The 22562-nt window shown below is 40.5% G+C and overlaps 1 protein-coding gene across 2 annotated transcripts in view; it reads left to right on the top strand.

Moving 5' to 3' along the window:
• Positions 1 to 21235, top strand: part of ptprub (protein tyrosine phosphatase receptor type Ub) — a 149610-nt gene extending 128375 nt beyond the window's left edge. For both annotated transcript variants that reach the window (XM_023419731.2, XM_023419732.2), the window contains 11 exons: positions 2983 to 3019; positions 4014 to 4111; positions 6341 to 6457; positions 7486 to 7640; positions 8122 to 8257; positions 9001 to 9150; positions 10899 to 11213; positions 14160 to 14285; positions 16231 to 16388; positions 18295 to 18430; positions 18527 to 21235. In XM_023419731.2, coding sequence (XP_023275499.1) covers positions 2983 to 3019; positions 4014 to 4111; positions 6341 to 6457; positions 7486 to 7640; positions 8122 to 8257; positions 9001 to 9150; positions 10899 to 11213; positions 14160 to 14285; positions 16231 to 16388; positions 18295 to 18430; positions 18527 to 18589 — 1491 coding nt within the window. In that variant the 3' untranslated portion in view covers positions 18590 to 21235. The remainder of the gene's footprint in view (positions 1 to 2982; positions 3020 to 4013; positions 4112 to 6340; positions 6458 to 7485; positions 7641 to 8121; positions 8258 to 9000; positions 9151 to 10898; positions 11214 to 14159; positions 14286 to 16230; positions 16389 to 18294; positions 18431 to 18526) is intronic.
• Positions 21236 to 22562: the final 1327 nt, after the last annotated feature.

Genomic DNA, 22562 nt, shown 5'->3' on the forward strand with positions numbered 1-22562 from the left:
TTACTGACAAGTGTAGATGGCCACACAGCCATAAACACATACAAACTTCGCCACACATGGTTACACTGTTAATCAGTTTTGTCTGCTGTAATGTTCCTAATGGAAAAGCATTCGTCGTCGTTCTTTGTCATTGTTTCTCAGCTTCTTACTCGAAGTAATCGGGTCCAACATGCACACAGAAAGTTAAGTCTGCATAGTTTTCGTTCTTTTGTGTGACAGATTTCTACACATTGGTTTTTGTCCTAGCTCTTCTCCAGGACTTGGAAAAAATCGATTTCACATATTTCCATGCACCAGCACAGTTGCTAAGAGGGAGGGCCCACTGGAAGGGTTTAACCAGAAGGGTGTCTTGAAATTCCCATTTCAAGTGTATCTTTATATGATATGCTCACTGTTACTTAACATTGAAAACGTGGGACTCTCCCGCAAGATGTAACGACCCCACAGGTCGCTGTTATGGCCACTAGTTTTAATTATTTTAACTTTGTTTTCGAGAGTCAGTTTGGCATGTCAGATCAGCTCTAAATACTTCAGTACCCATGAGCCTTGGCTGCTGTTGCCATGGAGAAGAAGCCAGTCGGGGGTGGGAATCAGAACGGCAGCCATTTGAAAACACTTTGTAATTGAACTTGTGAACAAAACACAATGCCATAGCTGTTGAATTAATCTAAAATTGACCCAAAATTCAGAGATTAATTTAGTTAAGCTGCAGAGTGTATTATCAATTGTCTCAACACCATAATCTTTAGCCTCCGCCCGCCATTGGTGGCACATTTAACAGTATTTAAGATCGGTAATTGGATATTTCTCACTGAATTGCACCATGGGAGAGTAGCTTTGTGAACTCCCCGCCCCAAAAGTATCTATGTAAAAAAGGCTTGTACCTTGTCAAAGAAGCAGATATTTTCTAATGCAGTTGTACTTTTTTCTTTTTTGTACTGACGGGTTAGTAGAGTTTCATGCTGATCCAAGCTGCAGCGGTGCTACAATCCAGAGAAACATTGTCTATGGGAAAGATGAGTGGGGCTTTTAATTACAGAACCAGGGATGCCTGAAATAGCTCATCCCACTTCACGGCTCTATCAAGAGCTTAGTGACATTAGAATCAAAGCAGACAGTCGTGGGGTTGTTTGCTTGTTGCCAGGCCACTGTCAATCAAATCTGATCAACAAAAAATTAGTGCTCCAACATATAACCCCAGTCCTGCTGTAGTTACATAGACACACACATGCAGGCACACACACTTCTTCCCATCTGTCTGTAACCATAACTCCTATTTACCAAAAGCTTCTTTCATTAACTAGCCTATATGTCTTCTTTTTCTACTCCCCTTCCCACTTCCTCGACCTTGGACCCTGTAGATTCGGATTAACAGGGAAGTAAGTACTTCACTGCTCGTTCTTCTGCCTGCCATCGCTCTGTTTTTGCTCTTTTCCCCCCTCTTCTCTTCCCACTTCCCTCTGCTCTTTACACTCTCCTCTATCCACAAATGCTCAAAGGTCAGTGTGTTTCAGGTTTGTGCACATTTGAGGACCCTGCTGTCTTTGTTAGTTCTGAGAAGTGGCCAAGACTCAAGAAGTTTTTAGTTGCTATGCTGACCGTCTCAAGTGGAAGAGTGGTAGCATTCATGCTGTTAGTTTTTGGTTAGGGCCAGAGGAATTGTGGATAGTAGGCCTCACAGCACTGGTCATCCATCTCCATTTCAAACATGTCCTCGTTTATCTGACTGGATGCAATTAAGTTTAGCAATCCCGCAACGTGGACGTACTCGGCATATTAGGAAGATGCCCTCTGCAAAAAGATAAAAACTGTTATCAATGTGGATTGCCCCATCTCACGCTGATTTGATGAGAGCCGATGGGCTTGGGAGTTTATTCAGATTATTCCTAACCTGCCTTCTCCACTCCACAGAGTCATGCAAGGTAATTGGGGCATCAATTATCCTTCCAGCTGCTCCTATCAAAATGACAACACTCAGTGAACCACAACATCCATGTGGCTTTCTAGGAGAGGAGGTTTTCATAGACTCTCAGGATCAGGTGTCTCACTTACCTCGGGACGTGATATAAGCAGTACTTGTTTTCAGGAGGACTTCCGTTGAACAGTTTGCTCGTCCTTAAAGTCCCTCAGGTGGTCTTTGTAGTGCTTATTTCCCTCAAGGCTGTAGAGGTGACATCTCATTGTTCATTCATTATCACCCCATACTCACTGTATGAAAACGTCTGTCATCTGTATCAAAGGCTGTCACACCCTTTGATAAAAAGGATCTCAGAATATTTCACTGTACATACAAGAGTTTGCTCTAGTAGACTGTTTATGTTGGTGATGATATCATGCATTTATGTGAAACCTGTGTATGATTCTTCCACTTGACAAGAATGGAATAATTCAAGGAGTTTTTTGTTGTTTTTTTAATAGAAAAAAAATGTGGTTTCACTTAAATTCATCTCCTCAGATATAGTAGATATTGCTTCTCCAATGAAAATTGATTTGTTTTTATGGGACAGCACTCTGAGCAAGAGCTTGATAAATAAATCGGACACCTGAAATTGAAGGGCGTGCGCCTTTAGTTTCTTTATCATATCTTTATTAACCTGTCAAACAGATTCAGTCATTGTTCAGTCAGCTCGCCCCGGCTCACTTCAGAAATGACTTTTTTTTTCCCCCAAGATTCATCAGCAGTTTGTCAGGATACAGTATTTACCGTGTGTTGCCTCAACTGCTCCAAACTCTCTGTGGAGTCTTTGAGGGCGAAGACATGGTCTGGAGTCAGCTATAGGTCAGACAGTGCATGAAAATTACACAGGAAATGTTATTCATAGTTGCAGAGATTGGGTCAGTAGGAGAGCAGAATGCAAAGTGGAAGGGGAATTTAAAAAAAAAAAGAAAAAAAAGGGGTGAGACAGAGAGACACCCTCCCATACAGCTGTGCCTGAGGCGCAGATGGCTTACTCAGCATGTCATCCCTCTTCTCTCTTTCAGGGCTACCATCGATCCAACCACTTCATCGCCACTCAGGGTGAGTATCCCAGCAAGGCTATAGTATGTGTTTGTGTGTTTGTGTGCGTGTGTGTGTGTGTGTGTGTGTGTGTGTGTGTGTGTGTGTGTGTGTGTGTGTGTAGACTCAGGATGGTGAGGATGGTGTAATAAATTGAAGATGATCCAGCCAGTGAGCCTGCTCATGCACAGTCCCTTGCCAAAACCATCCCTCTGGCAAATCCAAAGGTGATGGTGTGACTACCAATCCATGAAGGCTGTGTTAGTGATGTCACTGAATGAATCATGAGAAGAAGTGAATGATTAAACACGCTGATTGTACCTTCTCAATCTCTCTGACGTGTGGAGCGGTGTGTTCATCGTCAGAGAGAGAACCTGTAGTTCACCCACTGACGCTCAAATATAATACAAAGCTGCTTCTGATGGACAGTTGGAGTCTGTATGTGTGTGTGTGTGTGTGTGTGTGTGTGAGACAGTGTTTAAAATTTCCCTCTGTTGTTTCTATACCCTAAGGACTGTCATTTTCTAGGGAGCCCCCATCACAAAGTCACTCAAGGTCTGCTCATCTGCTTATCTTGCACCAGCACCCCCTCTTCCCCCTGTTACAGAGACAGACAGTGGCAGATGAAACCCGCCAAGAAACAAAAAAAAAGACGTCAGCAGTGTTTTTGTCTATCTGAGCATTTATTTCCTACGTGATCATCCTTTTAAAGTTGTGCCTCGCTTCGTAAACATGTCCTCCTTCAGATGGCAATGAGTGACTGATGGTCCTGTGAGCTTTCATCATAAGCTGCTGCTGTTGTTTTGTCACCCATCGCCCCTTCCCTTCTGCTTGGAGTTCCCAATAACTCTATTGACAGCACAATCTTGAGAGATCAGTACCCTGTCGTCTGAAGAAGGACACTAAGGTCACAATAATACGAGATTTCACAGCAGCAAGAACTCCCTTATTGAGAGGACAAGCTTTGATGCTGCCATTTTATGTCTCTTTCTGTTACCCCCCCCCCTTCCATTAGGACCCAAGCAGGAGACTCTGTATGATTTTTGGAGGATGGTATGGCAGGAAAATTGCTTCAGCATCGTCATGATCACTAAGCTAGTGGAGGTTGGCAGGGTAAGTGATGTGCACCCCCCCCACCATCACCACCCAGTGCTCAGAAACACCCCAAATTTGCCATATGGAAACATTTTGGTGTCTATTTGAAAGGCTTTTATGCATTTCATGAACATATTTCTCACAGGACCATGGTTTCCAGTTTTGATGCTAAACTAAGCTAACCAGCTGCTCGTTGTAGCTTCATATTTAGTGCACAGACATGAGACTGCTAACAACATTATTCTTTCTACTTTCAGTACCACATTCTTTCTGTGGCATGTGAATATCAGGAATCATCAAAAGCATGTGTTAAGCAAGTCTTTGTGCTTTGTTTTTAAATTTTTCATTAAACATATGCTTTCTAAAGTATGGTATTGTTGCATGGATTATCCCTTGTTTGTCCATCACCATGAAACGGCGACAGTGTGTTATGGAAATCTGCATCATAATGGTATCATCATAGAGTCCATAAAATGTGCTATAAAATACTTGTGGCACATATAAACATATTCTGAGCCACATATCTAGGTATGCTGTCCTTATATACACTGCATGACTACACAGCTTTAATGGCTATGCTGTAGTAGAGCCATTATTTTCCAGCTCACATAAGTACCTGAAGCATATGAATTCTGCTCTAAGTACTCCATCCTTTTCAGCCTCTACAGGAGAAACATATTACCTCAGTGGATGGTTAAAATGACACCATTTTTCTAGCAGTAGCCCTACATCCAATTTGGTTCTCCATCCTAACAATTCAGGGAACAGTCAACAAATGAGGACTGGTCTGTGTGGCTGAATCCAAATAAAACCTCTATTAAATAAAAAAATTACCTCCTTTGTGCCTGATGCTGGTGAAAAAAGATTGCTGCCCTACTGTTCATTATGCTTCCCGCCATTATGTGATTATTGTGTTTTTCTTTTCTTTGCCCTCTGAGATGAAATATCTGCAGAGGAGCAGGTTGTTTTTGTTCTTCTGCCACATTTGAGGTGTAACCGTTGTAGGTTTTCAACTTATTAAATTTTGCATCAATATTTTTCTGATCTGGTTAAAGTAACAAATTAAGTCCTTAATATTTTTTATTTTTTTTATCATCATTACTTTATTATAAATTATAATGACGCAGGTAATCTTTTATCTCTTTTGCTGTTGAATAAATTGTTAAAACTGATCTTGTGAGATGAAATGACAATATCTAACAATGCATTTGCTCTGGTTATAATGCTTAAATTTCAAATACAGTGAAAAGTACTTCCATACAAATCCAAAACTGCTCCAAGGAATGATGCGAAGTTGACACTAATGGTACTTTTCACACCTGTAATTTGGCTCATTTGCTCTAGACCAAGGGGGGAAAAAAAGATAATTAGTTGTGTCTCAACTCAGGGGCTGCTTCCTTCGAAGGATGTGTTCGAAGGGCCGATTGCGTCACAGCGCCTCAACAGGGCTGTCCCATTTCCAGGGCTCCTTCAAATGCGGACGAGTAATGCATCATTCGTCTCCCGGGCAAAGGAGGATCCACACGGTGGATCCTCCGTAGCCAAACCTATCCCGAGATTCTTTAAACACCGGTGATGACTCACCATCATGGAGAGAGGAAATAGACTCTGCAAATAAAGCAGTGGCCAAGGATAAATGGGAAATCTTCCATAGGCTAGACCATCTCATTTTCAATTTGGCCCTCGCAGTTGCCGATGGCTACAAAAGCCACGCCTTCGTAGACCCTGTCCTTCAAAATATGCGGCCCTCATGAGACACAGCGATCATTTCATAAAATTGATGGTATGATAAAGTTAATTACCTGAATTGACATAGTCAACAGAAAAACAGCGACCTAAAACACCTCACCAGCATTGTTTAATAGCGGGGAATGGACTTGCAGCACATTCCGTTGAAGTACTTAATCTGGTCTATTCCTATATATATATATATATATGAATTTATAACGTACCTCTGTCAACAAGAGGGGGAGATTTATAGAAATTGCTCCTGAAGACCTGTTATGTTCAATCGTTTTGACCTTTGTAAAGTTGGGGTTATCCTTAGTATCAGAGGATGGAGGAGATTTGAGTATACTGCATTTTGAAAAACAAGGTTGAAACAGTAGAACATTTTCTGGCGACTCAACCTTCACAACACTCTATCAAACAGATTAATTCATGTTACACCTTCTACAGTTTTGCAGGTGCATTTTCAAGGAATGTCGATTTGAGGTTTCACCCTGTTGCTTCACTGTTTTTAAACAGGTGAAATGCTGTAAATACTGGCCTGATGACAGCGAGATGTACGGTGACATTAAAATCACTCTGCTTAAGACAGAGACACTGGCTGAATACACAGTTCGCACCTTTGCCTTGGAGAGGGTGAGTTTAACAAAGATTTACATTTGGCTGACCTTCTTTTAAATTTGTTAATGCTTGTTATAATATTCACTAGGCCTAGTGTTTCAGGGTAGAAAGCAATATGCAATGCTGTGTTACTGCAAACTGCATATTCTTTCTGTCTTTTTCTGTGATCTATTGATGGACATGAGTTGGCTATGTTTTCTTGTTACCTGGTAAAATAAGAATTAAAATTAGAACTAGTTCATTAATAGAAGGGATTATATACTTGGCAGGACTTAGTGCTGATGGGGTTGAGGTGCACATATTAAATTTAGAGGAATTAACACCAGTAGCTCTATGAATACCCCCACCGTCTTTCCAATATAGCTGTTGCAGTGTTGTGCCCCCAATGGCCTCCATCCTGTCAATCTCTCAGGGGATCTCTCTTTGGATTGGCTCAGAGCACCACCGGAATGACAGTGGCACAAACACAGCATTATCATCACACTGTCACAGTCGCTCTCCATGGGCACACACTGCTGCTTATTCAAATCGGCGCAAATTTTGGAGCTGGTGACAGCTTGTTTTTCCATAGCTCTTTTCCTTTCTTTTTTTGGATTTCTGTCTTCAACAAATCTTTGCTTTGCGTGGCTTTACTTTGTCATCTCTGTACAGAGGAAGAAATTGCTGTGTGACTGCACCAGCCTCCCAACAGAGAGGAGAAACCTCCCAGCCCTCCCTGAGCTCCGAGAGCCTCAGTAATTCCTTTCTGCGTGTCTGTCACACTGTAGCTGCTACTAGCATGTGATGCCCAGAGGCCTAACTGTCCTAGAAGACCTAACACCCCACATAAATAATGTCCCGGTTGTCCTCACATTGAACCGAAAAATCTGCCACATCTCTCGTGGAGGCGGGTAGGGGTGGGATGGTGGGGGTTTTCCTGTGAATGGATGTGAGCGAGTCTTGGATGAAATAACGGCCGGTAGGCTACTATGGTTAGGATGCAATCCATATAAAATGTAATGCTTTACATGTAACGCTAATATGTACTGTGTTTGTGTTGACAGAGAGGATACTCAACCAAGCACGAGGTGCGTCAGTTCCACTTCACATCCTGGCCCGAGCACGGTGTGCCCTATCACGCAACTGGACTGCTGTCCTTTATACGAAGGGTGAAAGCTTCTACACCTCCCGATGCTGGCCCTGTGGTGGTCCACTGCAGGTAATGCGATGCTTAGCAACTGCTGTGACCTGTAGTGTTATAAAAACATCTGTTATTGCAATTCCTTTAAGAGTATGATAAATATGTATTATATTAGTAATAAATAATAACATGTTTGTCACTCTGACATGTGAAGTGAAGTGATGGCTGTTAGCACCCGTAGTTTACTTTTTGTTAGCCTGCTAAATAAAGACAAAATATAACATTGTGCCTTTCATGCTAACCTAACTTCTATTTAATTCAATTTTGTGAAACGCCCCTGCCAATTCAAAGGTTTCCATTGACACCTAGCAGACTGGCAGTAAGCACAGTGTAGCATAGCTTCCCCCATTGGCTGCTAGCGCTAGTGCTAGCTTCATTTAGTGCTAATAATTTGTGCTCCTGAGCAGACACACTTTATTCTCAAAACCATATCAGAAACTTGAAATAGTGATTGTAAAATTATGCATTATTCCTCATGAAAGATGTTCTTTTTTTCCAGTGTTGGGGCGGGCCGCACTGGCTGCTACATCGTGCTGGATGTCATGTTAGACATGGCCGAATGTGAAGGCGTGGTGGATATCTACAACTGTGTGAAAACCCTCTGCTCACGACGCATCAACATGATCCAGACAGAGGTCAGGTTAATTGCGCTGCCAGGAAACCACTTCACATTCAAACAAAGTCTAATCTCTTAAATTTTTCTTGCATATATATTCAGAAGGTTACATCAGTGGACATAATAGCATAACCTCTGTCCTCTACTGGAGAATCTCTGAAGAGTCAGGTTTTAAAGCATTTGTTTTTCCCTCCTGTTGTTTGGAAATTCAAAGAGCAAGGGGGGTGTATTTTCATACTTCCCCTCTGGGACTTATGTAAAGGTCATTGCAATAGTTTAAAAGAAAAGACTCACATTGTCTCTCAGTGTGCTTCGTAGGCACGGACGTTGTGAGATGTGTAGATAATTTGCATATTCACCCCTTATTATGTAAATCCAACACTTAGCTGTTTATTACATTTGTAGCAGGGGTGCTCTAATTAAATGCACACTGCATGTGTTTGTTTACTAAGAATATATTTATTTATTCCCCAACAGCTTTGATACACTACCAACATTATGGCACATGTTTAATTCAGAACAAGGCAGGTTATGAAAAATCTCTGCTGTTCTTCATATTGTTTGATTATTTATTTACATCTACATATGTTCATAACAGTTCCTCAAAGAGTGGTTTATAATCTTCTTCTGTCTTAACCTGCCTCCTTCGTTTAGCTGTTTGCAACCATATAATACTATAACGTGTTACCACTAGAGTACATATGCATGCCCACACGTGTGCAAAAACACAGCACTTAATCATGTAACCTGTTGTCCCTTCAGGAGCAGTATATCTTTATCCACGATGCCATTCTGGAGGCCTGTCTGTGCGGAGAGACGGCCATCCTGGTGAACGAGTTCGCCGTCACCTACAAAGAGATGCTGCGAGTGGATTCCCAGAGTAATTCCTCTCAGCTACGGGAAGAGTTCCAGGTCAGTGTTGTGCTGGACAGTGGAACAGCAGGACCTTGATCAATTTTTAAGCACAGTTTCATTTTTGTTGAAATGTGCAGCCATTAAAATATGAAACATGCAAACTCATATTCTTAATTGCACAGCCCACACACAGTAATTTGCATTCATAATGCAGTTTATTTAATATCATCAACAAAACTTTAATTACCTTAATGGAACCTAATAACCTGTAGCACTTCAGCTGCTACAGTAAAACTTCAGTGACAACAATAATGCTACTACTTCTACAAGTATTACATGTATTGAAGTGCTACTACTAATGCTACCACAGTACTACTAACCTCAGATATATCAACTCTTTGTGCATGTAAAACACTATTACTGCTATTGTTAAATTTACTACTTCTTCTACTAATAATAAGAAGTAATATTAATGGATGTTGAGGTTTGAAATCTGATGGCTTGAATATAAAAGTTATAGGTGATACAGTCACACTTTGAGCCAACCATACCTGTGTACAATTTGGGGAGTATTATATTGTATATTGTATTTGTATTGCTGTATGTACTGGATGTATTGCATATAATCTGTCTTGTGCTTTATGCTGTAGTCACTCAGTCAAGTTAAAACAGTCTGTTTGGTATTCACATAGTCACATAAACAGACGATGACTACATCTGCTCTGTTGTAGAAATATTCTTTATAGCACAGACATTTTAAAATTAACAGTGTGCAGAAAGGAATAGCATAATGGATAGCAATGGATAAACATCCATTTCTGTGTGTGTGTATTTGTGCAGGATGATGTTAGTTTCCTTTTTTTGATTCTGTGTCATTGAAATCCTGCCTGGTTTGTAGGAATGCGGCCTCAGAACATTTTATTAGATGTTGATTAGGAGAGAAGAGAGCCAGCTGTGTTCCCACATGCTTTACCTGCCTTATCCACCTCCCTCTGCTGTAGCGCACAGCCAGCCGCCGCATTGATTTCAGGTTTAGCATTTCAAAGTAATACGGGAAAAAGCTCATGCTCCCCTGTTAATTTTACACTGTTTTATGCTTGTATACTACATAGGAATTGCGATCGATGTATTGCTTTGGATTAGGGAATAGTACAGTAGGTGGGGAGGTGACACAAACTTAGTTTTTCATAAAGGAAAATGTTACATGCTTCTCTTTGATCTTGTGAACTTATCCATCTGACATTGTTGTTGAAAGCCTCTCTACTGCCCAATGAGCTCTGTGTTTGCTTTTTACTCTGTCATCCAGCAGACAGCAAACAGCAAACTGGTAGTACTGAGATCAGCAAGTCACAGATCTATTATTGATGTGGTGTATTAATGATCCAAATATTTTTTCAAGTTGTCTAATGTAATTACAGCTAAATGAACAGAGAGTTCATCAAAGAAAATCGGTATGCAATATTTCCTTTTGAGTGTTTTTTTTTAACTTCATTACATTCCCTTTTATTATGCAGTTGGCCTAATTTATGCGTTATTCTTTTAAATCAGTTTGTCAGCGTTATGTTCTGAGTATTAAAGATTCTTTCAATTAACATTATTGGATTCTTGGCATCCTCTCCATTCCCAGTCTTCTCTGCTCTTGTCTGATTCACTTCTCTTTTCTTCCTTCTCCTCCTCTCTAACATCTTTAACTCCTCTGCTGAGTCTCACCACTCCTCACGCCTCCCATCTTCTAAACGCTCCTTTCAATGTCATGTCGTCTTCTCCTCACTCTCATCTCACCTCTTTAACATTTCCATTTGCAGACACTCAACTCTGTTACTCCCCACTTGGATGTGGAAGAGTGCAGCATTGCTCTGTTGCCCAGAAACCGAGAGAAGAACCGCAGCATGGATGTTCTGCCGCCTGATCGCGCCCTGGCCTTTCTGGTTACGACAGAAGGGGAAAGCAACAATTACATCAACGCTGCTCTCGCCGACAGCTTCCATCGACAGGCCGCTTTCATCGTGACCCCTCACCCTCTGCCCGGCACCACGGCGGACTTTTGGAGGCTGGTCTTTGACTACGGTTGCACAGCTGTGGTCATGCTCAACCAACTCAACCAGTCAAACTCTGCCTGGGTAAGGTCAAGTGTTATATACTATTTTATTGCCATTGATATGTTGACCCTATAAGGAAAAAGAGACTTTACAAAATGTTTGAGTTCACTCACACAGGAGTCGCTGTTTGCTGTACAAGTTTTCACTCACAGTCTTGAGGTTATCTAAACTTTACTTGAGACTTTCTTGACATACCCTCCCCTCACTGTTTCTGTATCTTACATTGCTTGGGATTAGTTCCTTCATGCCATTTTGTTGGGCTTTGATCCCTGACCACATTGATCTCAAGGCATGACTAGATAACACCCGCCCCAGTTTTTCCTTCCCCTCCTCAACTTACATCTCTGGAGAATAGGCTTGCCTTACCCTCCAGCCACATCTCAGGGTTCTTTTTGTTGGCGTCCCACTTTTTCTCATGAGCATATGTCTTTCTCTATGCTGCAATATTCCCTGTTAACACATTTAATAATAGCAGTAATAATGAGCGAGACATAACACTAGATATGAGTTCAAGAGTGAAAACACAATGAAACAGTAAAATCAAATGATTAAAAGAATGTCATAGATACATTTTTAAGAGGAAATTTTAAAGCATTTGATATCTTGAGCTTCTATGGGAAGCTAATTCAAGCTGGAACTGGTAAATGAGCACTTAAGGGCTCTACCAGATAATCAGGTGCCATACTGAAGAACGATTTAAAAGTAAGCAATAGATCTTCAAGTCTGTTCTAGAATGTATAGACACTGAAATATAATAATATCTCTTTTGAACACATTGAGCTATCCTATAATTTTCTGATTAAGACAGAAGAATGGATTATTACAATAATCAAGCACGGTTGGAATGGAAATGTGTAAAATAGTCTGAGTGTCATTAAAAGAAAGAATTCTCCAGATATTTCTCAGGTGAGAAAAACAGAACTTAAAAAGCCTACAGTAGTAATACGGGAATCCAGACTAAGACTGATCGAATTTTTTAGCACATTCTTAAAGAGCCAAGAGCTGTCACAACTTGACTACAGATGTGTTGAACCAATAATTAAGATCTCCATTTTGTTGGAGTTAAGATGAACAAGTTTGGCAGCTATCCAGCCCTCAATGGCAGATAAACAGTTGTGCAGAAATGACAATGTTGCTGAATAATTCAATAATGTTGGGACAGGTGCAACTGGGTTAGGGTTAGGGTTAGGGTTAGCAGTAATCGAAATGCTGACAAAAACAAGATAGCCTGTGGAGAGCATGGAAAGAAAAACTAACATTGGACCCTAAATTGATCCTTGTAGGACACCACACAGGTGATATGATATGTATATATACATACGTTGTGTCAAAGATCAGGAATAGGAGCACAGAGCATTAGCTAACATCAGCCTTCATCAATATATCATCTTACAAGGACAATTTGCAGTACTTATGTATAATCTCATATTACCTTGTATTTACACCTGTATAATTAATATGTCTATGAATAACAGGTGAATCACAGAAATCACTCGTAAAATGCCAAAGACGTTGAAGATAATAACTTATACAGAATCTAGATTTGGGTAAAAGCAACATTTACAAGCTTTGTGGAGTCAAACTTTAAATATTGACCATGAAATATGTAATACATTGTATCACATCCTTGGAAACGAAGAGCTTACTCTAAATTATGAATCTTTTTTTTCTTTTGTCCAAGGTCTAACTTAGATTGTTGTATAATCAGTCTTTTCTCAGTTTCTTGGCCAATGCTCCTCTGGTGTAGATATAATTACATATCGACTGTAACTAGTAGCAGTGACAGTGCTTCTAAAGGGTCCATTGTGTAGTTTTTAAAGTTGTCTGTAAAGATGACATTTTGTAAGAAAGGAAGTGTTTAAACTAAAACTTTAAACTAACTAAATCACAGACAGATATATAGTTATTTGTGCAATGTGAAGAAACTGTGAGGCATCAGTGGTAAAGAGAACAGAATAGACCTGGATTTGGTCCTTGCAATTCACTGCATATACAATATATATATAATTCTAAATAGAGATAGAACCAGTGAGGGGTTGTTCAAACAATCCCCACTTATTATACTTTATAAGTCTAAATAGGATTAGGTATTATTCTCTGTGGCTCATTCATCACTGTTCGTCAGATTTAAGAAATTTGCTTAAAGCATATAAACAGTAGAGCAATGCTGATGATTTTCACAGTAATTAATTGCTACATAGTATTCATGATACCAGTATTCTACCAAAAGATATTTGTCAAAATCAGTAAACCACTTACATGACCTTGAAGAACCTTTAGAGGCTTTCATGTGCTCATTAAATGTGTAAAGTTGGTGCTTCTGTAATGGCTTTTCTGCATGCTGTTTTGAAACACCCTATGTAGTCTTTTAACAAAACATAAAAAAAGAAACAAAATTTGAGGTACCCCCTGTTGAATCCCACTTTCCATCCACTGCCTTAAAATGTTTTTCATCTTGTTTCTTCCAGTGCAATTCAGTCCTTTTTGGGTCTCTCGCCTGAAAATTTAGTTATAGCCACTTTAAGTTGTTCATTGCAAGATCTTGTTGAGAACTTAGTTATAGAGTTCATTTGTAGCACTGGAGCACTCTGTCTCCCTCTTGTTGCAGTGTCTCAAAGCACATTACGTCTCTCCTTCCCCATGTTGCGTTTCTCCCTTTACAAACTAACACCACTGTGGTTATTGTTGTTGTTATACTTGTGCATCTGTGTAGCTCCTTAGCTATATCCTCTTCCTTGTATTAACACTGCATGCATAGAGACACCCCCCCCCCCACTGCTTATACACACACACCCTAACACACACTTACTTGCTTAGTTTCATCATTTGATTTTCTTAAATCTCTCTAGTCTTTGCTGATCAAAAGTTTTAAGAGCAAAAGCAACAACTACTGAAGATTGCATTAGTTCAAGTAGTGTGCGTGCACATATTTCATCACTGACAGAGCGATCTCCCCTCTACCTGCAGCCGTGTGTTCAGTACTGGCCGGAGCCTGGTTTACAGCAGTATGGGCCAATGGAAGTGGAGTTTCTGTCCATGTCAGCAGACGAGGATGTCATTACTCGTCTGTTTCGGGTCAAGAACGTCACAAGGGTGAGTCATTGTGGTGCCAAAAAAACCCTGCACATGACATGTTTTCCACTCAGTGGTATTTCACAAATGATAACTTGAAGCTCATTAGAAATGCATTAAGTGTGGTCCTTACTGGTAATTCAGGTGTGACACTTTACCTAAAGTACATTTAGAGCTGCCACTTGTAATATGCATCTAAAAAGCTGACACAAGTCCTCAAAGTCACAGTACTACAGGGTTGGCTGTAAAAATACTGTGTACCTGAGACCTTCAGATGATGATCCGTATTTCTATACAGCTTCATGTATGTGTGCAAACTCAAAGGCTGCATGCTTCACTTGATTCTGGATGTGTGCCTCTGCATTGTTATCTGTCTGTCTTGCTTTCTTATGCATACATAACATGACGTCTCTGTTGTAAGCCTCATGGGATGCAGGAGGTTGTCAAATAAATACACTCTAAAATATAATCTGGAGATTTGTACTGAAAACAATGGCAGATCAGTAAAAACCTTATTCATAGACTGTGTTATGCATACTACAAAGGACAATGTTTTGATATTCAGCAGTCCAGAAAATTGAACCAGAGCCACCAGTGTTTCCATAAGATGTTCCCATAAGAGCGATACATATAATAAGAACTTTCTATGTAAAATGCAAGAGAAGCCCATTGACATGCATGCAATAAAGGTCAGTCTCTCCCTTTTTCAATTTCTTCTTGTCATTACCTAGATAGGCGTCTTCCCTATCTTAGGTGCCAGTTAGCATACTAATGAGGGGATTTTCATCATCATAATGCATGTCATATTTTCAGTTGCAAGATACAGTTTTCAGGTGGCAAAGCAGACTTCCTTTTGATTTGTTCATAAAGCATGTCACACTTGAAAAAGTAAAAAATTAGGCAGAACTCATGAAATGGGCAAAAAAAAAAAAGAATAGGCACTGAGTGTTCTGTCATGCTAGAAGGAGCAGAGGCGATGTCAGAGTATATATGGAAAAAATATGTATATTGTTTCCAAGTGTATGTGTATATGCATGAATCAGTCATTTTGATTTAACACACATCACACATTGTGTTGATTTTGTGTGTGTATGCAGGTATGATTTTATGCCGGGAATTTGCATAAGCACATGCAAGTATTCTGCTCAGGATCACTGTCAACCAATTATTGAAGAAATCTGTATGCAAGGCATTTATTGCAAGGCTGCCATTATAAGCAGCGCGACAGGCAGTGCCCAGAACTTCCTTTCTTGATTGGCATCCTCACCTCCTCTGTCGACTGCCCTTGTCATTCCCCTTTCTACCTATGGCACCTTTTTTTTTCTATTCAGTGCACAGCACTGTCAAGGAGAGGGCAACTTACTACACCATGGGAGGAATAAAATCACACAGACATAACACACACCTCTCCTCCTGTGTGTGCCCCTCTCTCAGTGAATTAGTATGTCTTTTTCCTATGTGAGACAATGATATACAAGGGGAGGGAGTGAAAGTCAAAGGAAGTGCATCGTAAGCATGTATGTATGTGTGGCCGGGAAAGTAGTACAAAAAAAAAAGTACATTGTGTAAATCCCACCTCCACTGAGGCAATTCCTTCATACATCGTTGGTGTCTTCGCCAGCTCAATTTGCATGACTTACAGTTCTCCACTGGTCCCTGAGTATTAGGTTAGATTGTACAGGACAAGGTTATGAACACACAGAGACCTCGCTCACACACAGCTTGGGCCTCACTTACACCTGCAGACCCATATATCTCAAAGTCAGTCTGCTGAGTGAGCACAGCTGAGAGTGTCAGTGCGCAGCCAGGGGAGCACTCAAACAGGGGTGTTAACTGGCACATGTAGAAATACTAAAACAAACAGAAAGTGTAATACACAGACACACACGACAGCACATGCATGCACACCCACACAGTACAGTACACACAGGTTCCATGTGTTTTCTTTTTTCTGTTGTATCTGAAGCTCCAAGAGGGCCAACTGGTAGTGTGTCAGTTCCAGTTCCTGCGCTGGTCGGCGTATCGAGATGTTCCCGACTCCAAGAAGGCTTTCCTAAACCTGCTTGCTCAAGTGCACAAGTGGCAAAGAGAGTGTGGAGAAGGACGCACTGCTGTCCACTGCCTGTGAGTAATCTCTTAGCAACATGCATCATGTACTGGAAATTAAAACACAAAGTAGAAATGAATTCAATCTCTGTCTGAAAGCCTCTGAGACTGTGAAATAGTGCTTTTGAAGATTGACATTTAAAAGTGCATTCAAAACCTAAAGCTTACTCTCCGAGGGGAGCTTCACAGAAATGTCCGTTAAAACATGGTAAATCATGTGCACATCTGTTTGATGATGAGAGACAGAGACTGTGTCGTGTCTCGCCTCGTCTCCGTGGTGTTTTGTGTGGTTTGGTGCAATGAGATGTAATGCAAAGTATTTTTCCATCACAGCACTTTGTAATGTAGAAAATCAAATTGTGGTGTAATGTGCTTTACTGTGGTGTAGTGCAGTGTGTGGTGTTGTGTTGTGTGCTCCTCTGTTGTCCTAAGCCCCTGGAGCGCACACCCGCTGATGAATATGAATGGGCCGTCCAGCTCATTGCCAACCCGTCACACGTTCATCCCCACTGCCCCCATCCAAAAGCACATCAGTCAGCGCTGTCACACAGTGTTACCCACGACAACCAGGGAAGAGATTATGGAGATCAAATCAATTATGGCTTAATACAGAATGCGATGGTTCTCACTACAGTAAATCCAGGACTGCCAAAGCACTGACGACGATTGATTACCTTAATATTGCTTGTATGCGCTGCAGAGGCTTCTATGCCCACCTTTGCAGCGTTTGTCTCAGGAGAGAGGAAGTGGATTGTCCTCCAGTAGTTTATTGATATTGCCTTTCATTTATGATGACCATGACAATATTTCCGAGGAAATGTCACTGTGCTGTTATTTCTCAATTTTCTCTTCCTTACAGCTTTTCTCATGTAGCTATTTTTATATCACGATATTGTGATCAAAAACAGGGTCATCAGATTACGCATATTCTGGCCTGCTTATACTTTATTATAGTCTTCCAGAACCCACTTAAACAAACTAGATGTTCCATTCCCCCTGGAGAACGAGATATATTTGTATATAATGCAATTGTATATCCTATACATATACAGTGCATGCAACATTATAGGATTTCAGCCAATGAAAACTGGATCTGGGTTGCATCACACTGACAGTAAAGATCCAAACCTAAACTGCATCCACTGGAAGGCTGCTGGTGTGGCTGTAGACTCTTAAGATAATTAATTTATTGTGTAATTTGTGCACTTTGAAATGGTGTTTGGTTTAAATGTGCTATATTAATAAGCTGCACTCCGCACATCAGACTTCGACCTAAATCCTAACATCAGCATGCTAACATGCTCACTATGACTACGCTAATATGCTTATGTTAATCAGGTATAATGTTTACTATGTTCCCTTTATTTGTGTAGAATGTTAGCATGATAACATTTACTAATAACTCAAAGTTCATCTGAGGGGAATTTCATAAATGTTGACAGTATTTGGTCAAGTATAGAATGAAAACATTTTGGCTTAATGATGCTGCTAGCATGGCTAAAAACTGACTTCCTGGATCCTCCTAGATTAACCAGCCACATAAACAAATAATACTCTATGCTCTGACACTGTGGTAAATTTCAATGCAATCCATCCAATAGTTGTTGAGACATTTTATTAGAAACCAAAAAATCAACAATATGGACAACAACAGAGGAATTGTCAGAGGATCACCAAAGTCAGCAGGATTCACCCTTTGGGGAACATGAATATCTGTACAAAATTCTATTGCAATCAATGGAATAAATGTTGAGATATTTCAGTCTGGACTTAAGTGGTGGACCGACAGACAGACCGACATTGCCATCCCTAGCATTGCTAGGCTTTTAAATCAACATGAAAAGAGAGAAAATCATAAATGGAATTAAAAAAGGATAAGGCATCTGTCTTCGATGTTTTCTTAAACGACACTTCTTCTCTGCAGTAATGGCGGTGGTCGCAGTGGGACCTTCTGTGCCTGCAACATTCTCCTTGAGATGATCCAGTACCAGAACATGGTGGACATCTTCTATGCTGTCAAAACTCTACGCAACTGCAAACCCAACATGGTGGAGTCCCTGGTAAGAGAGTCTGTAAATAAATATGCAGGAAGAATATTTTTGTGATTATCCTAATTTTTTCACTTGTTAATTAAACAATATTGCATGTCTCCTCAGGATCAGTATCGATTCTGCTATGACCTTGTCCTGGAGTACTTGGACTGCTTTGAAGGGAGATAGCAACTAAATGTTTACCACAGCGGCGATATCCCTCGCACTGGAGATTCGATTTAAGGCCACCCAGTGACCCCCTCTACTTTATTGTTCGGACCTGTGAACTTGGCATTGAAAGAACTGCAAAGGAAGGAGAGGGAAAAAAAACCTGGTCAAGGTTCTAACTTTTAACCTTTAATGTACAGCTGTGATTTCCTCCTTGTTGGTGATGTTTATCTTTTTTGATATTTTTTGTGCTTTTCTTGGTCCTCTTTGCCTCTTGGACTAAAGCTCCTTTTGTGCTAAGGGTTTCAGTAGCAGCAAAACCATATTGTGAGCTACAAAATGGACCTGTCTATTCTGAAGAAGGGTCACCTTGGCTGTGTTTCATCGTTTCATTCAAACAGCGAGGGGGCTGGATGTAATTTCAGAGTTACAGCAGCATTATCTAAACGTGGAAGCATTTTCTTCTCTCTTAAGAGCTACTTACAACAGCAGTCCACTGTGGTTGTGGCATGACTTATCTACCATACCATAAACTGCCTTATTCTCTGATGATAGGACAGATTTATTCAAATCACTGAATAAATCTAAAAGGTTGTCATACTGGTGTACAAACAGCGACAAGAGATTTTAACAAGAGACCTACAGCATTAGGATAGACCAGCCCAGTCCTCAGCAGTATTGATGCAGAAACTGTACAGTCGTGCAATGTGTTGTATTTTGCCATAATGTTTGTGCTGGATTACCATGTGTGCTATAGGTGGACGTTTCCAGGGACCACAGCACTGGGCCTGGTGCCACCACGGGAGATTCCTGTCTCATTGCTGTCACAGTGCCAATCCCACTGACTGACTTGAATCCTCTCTTTACTTTGTTCTACTGCTTCATCTTGATATATGCCTACAAACACACAGTATGTACTGCGTCAGCTAATGTTCTCCACTCCAAAGTGATTGTTTGTATTTTATACCCAGCTGGAAAGAAAAAGGAGCAGGGAAAACTGTACTGACATGCCATAGTGGCAGTGGTGGTGTGAAAACTGATTTCATTAATGCTGTGGTGAAGTGTCTAAAACAGTGCTCTGTTACAGGTTTGAGTCTGTTACTGCTTTACTCCTTTGTTGTCTGAGGCATTTGGTTGTACTGTAAACTGTTGAAGCAAACTAAGCCAGTTTGAATTTTATCATAACCCTTTCAGGTAGGGGGTTCATTTTGACAATTTTGACATGAACATTAGTTGTTGTTCCTAGTGGTGTAAAATGAATAAATAAATAAATAAATATAAATAAAAAAGGGCATTAACATTGTGTAGAGGGAAAAATATGCTATTTTGCGTCACCACTAAAGATATTGGTGTTTTCACATTGGTGTTCTTTTTTTATTTTAAGATAATCATTGTATTTTAAAAAGGAAGAATAGGAAAAAGGAAATGTTGCCCACAAACCCTGCTGCTTAGTTATCACAGACCTAATGGACAAACCAAAGCCACTGGTTTTCAACTGCTGGCCAATGCCTAGAGACCACTGGAGCTGTTAATGCCTGAATCAATGAAACATCATCTGAAAAAACCCCAACACACAGACAGGAAGCAATTTTTCTTTTTTTCTTTTTTTTTTTGAAGATTTTTGTTCCAGAACCAAGGAAATATCTATTTTACACTCCATTAATACCCTTTAAAATATGTTATGCTCCACCATATCTCCTGAAACCCCTTTTTAAAGGCAGGTTTTCAAGAGGATGGGTATCACTCTAAGACCTTCCTGAATAAACAAAAGAGAGACAGACACCCTGAAGCCCACAGAAGCAGAGAAATGGCAGCTAGGCAAACTCTGCTGCTAGTTTGCAGCTCACAGTCTGGTTCAGGTGGGAGCACCAGAATATGTGAGGAATCTAACAGTATGCCAACATCACCAAGCTCCCCCAGCTTCACTGATAGGGCAGCTTGTTTTTGATGAGGATGGGGGATGAGGTAGCTACAGTGTAGTCAGTGATCTGACAAGGGATCACTGGCGGAAGTGCCTGGACACTTTTTGCTTGAGGGTGGAAGGAATGTGTACATACAGATGTATATTATGTTATGTGAATATTATATGAATAATATACTATATGTTTGCCCAGAGTAAAGACGTACAGTAAGTAACCACTACATAACCACGAAGCTGAATGTGCTGTAAATGACCATTTTGTGAGTTTATTGCCAGAACTTTTAACACCCGAGTACGAACTCTCCGTGAGTCTCCGTGAGTGTTCATCCCAGCGCTCTGAGTAAAACAGGTCTGTTAAAGCATGTATGAACCCATTGTCCGCTTTGCTTTTCATTTAGTTCATTTCAAGATATCCCCGATCCATATAATTTATTTCAACCGTTGTGTCGTCCAGCAGCCACAACAACTGTGTGAGTGCATTGTACTTTTACCATTCCAAAGCTTTTTATTATGACTGCTCTCTGAGTGCCGGCGACGGAACCCCCGAGAGCACCGTTGATTTCACTTGTGTGTTTCTGTATGAACCAATGGTACATGACTACTGTGTTTTTGACCATTGTATTTGTGGGGGGCGAGGTATGTATTTAATGAGAGAGACAGAGAAGACAGATGTATTTTGGGGTCAGGGAGGGGGTTTGTTCTGAAGAATAACAACCATCAACAATAAAAGAACAAGGGGAAAAAGAGATGTGTTGTTGTCAACTTATCATTGGATTGTCTGTCAAAATTGCATACACAGCTGAAAAAAAATAGTGTGGTTTTATGATTGATTTGTCAGCAGAAGCAGAGAACTGACAGCTGGACATAGACTTCCTGTCTATAAGCCTCTGACCCTCCTGTGGTTTCACATACGGATGTGATCTTGTAGCAGTTCTCTTCGCCTTGAACCACATCGACCATTTGATCTCTCCCCTCTTTTTAATCTGTAACGTCATTTCTTTCCCTTTCCCCTTTTCATCATGCCTCTCACCCACCTCTTTTCTGTCTTCCTCCTTCTCACCCTCAACTCCTCTTCCCTTACTTTAATTTCTCCCTCTCAACCTTCTCCATCTCTTTCACTTTGCTGCTCTGCCCAGAGTAAGGTGACTCCAGACCACAGACTTCCTATCTCACCCACGGCTATGTTGAATAATGCAGCAGTCCTGCAAACTGATCCAGTGTTTAGCAGAGGGACAAGCCAGATTAATTAGAGGACAAGACCCCTTCCTGATGGTTTGAGGACAATGTAGGCCATATGGATTCCCCTTTAGATTGTTTGGAGATTGATTAAGTTTCAAAAACAAACTGTCAGATATGGTAATGGTGTGTTGGTAAACGCAAATGCTCTTTAGATCAGATTTTTCATTTGTCATGTCAGTTAGATGGAGCAAGAATACATTATAGATTTAATGTGACATAGATAAGGAGCTTTTCCACATGGGCATTCACACTACCCCATTTAATATCTGCAAGGTTTCTCAATTTCCTTTTTCACCTGCCGAAAGCTATTACAACATGAAATTCTTAACGCCGAGCTCCATCATCCTTTACTACTCATATATGACCCATGGTTTAAATTAGCAGGTAATTGGAATCTTATCATTTAATACTGATGGTGGAATGACTACTATGTGCAAGGTAACTTATCACTAGGCCAAGATCCAATCAGGTTTTGTCTTTTCTCTCTGGGCCACCTGTCTTATATTCCTCTGCTGACAGGCTCGATGGATGTTGGCCTCTCTCACGTCTCCCTGGTGAGTCTCGCACAGATACACTCTCGTGGTGTTTCTGTAAAACAGCAGTGAGGTCCGACAGCTTGCAGTGTCAGCTGATGTTGGGAAGGAGGGCAAGATATCACTGCTCTAAAACAGGTTCCCAGGCTTTTTTGTTGGATCATTTATCATCTGATCATTTATCAGACAAAATGAGCTAATTGTAATTATTATAATGTGTAATTATATAATTGGATTTAGCTCAATTTTGCTTATCTTTACCTATTATTTAAATTCTATCCAGTTCTATTGGTTAATTTTT

The sequence above is a fragment of the Seriola lalandi genome, unplaced genomic scaffold (assembly GCF_002814215.2).
Source record: "Seriola lalandi dorsalis isolate HSWRI2012SDOR001 ecotype SW California unplaced genomic scaffold, Sedor1 jcf7180002054609, whole genome shotgun sequence".
NCBI classification, from domain to species: domain Eukaryota; kingdom Metazoa; phylum Chordata; class Actinopteri; order Carangiformes; family Carangidae; genus Seriola; species Seriola lalandi.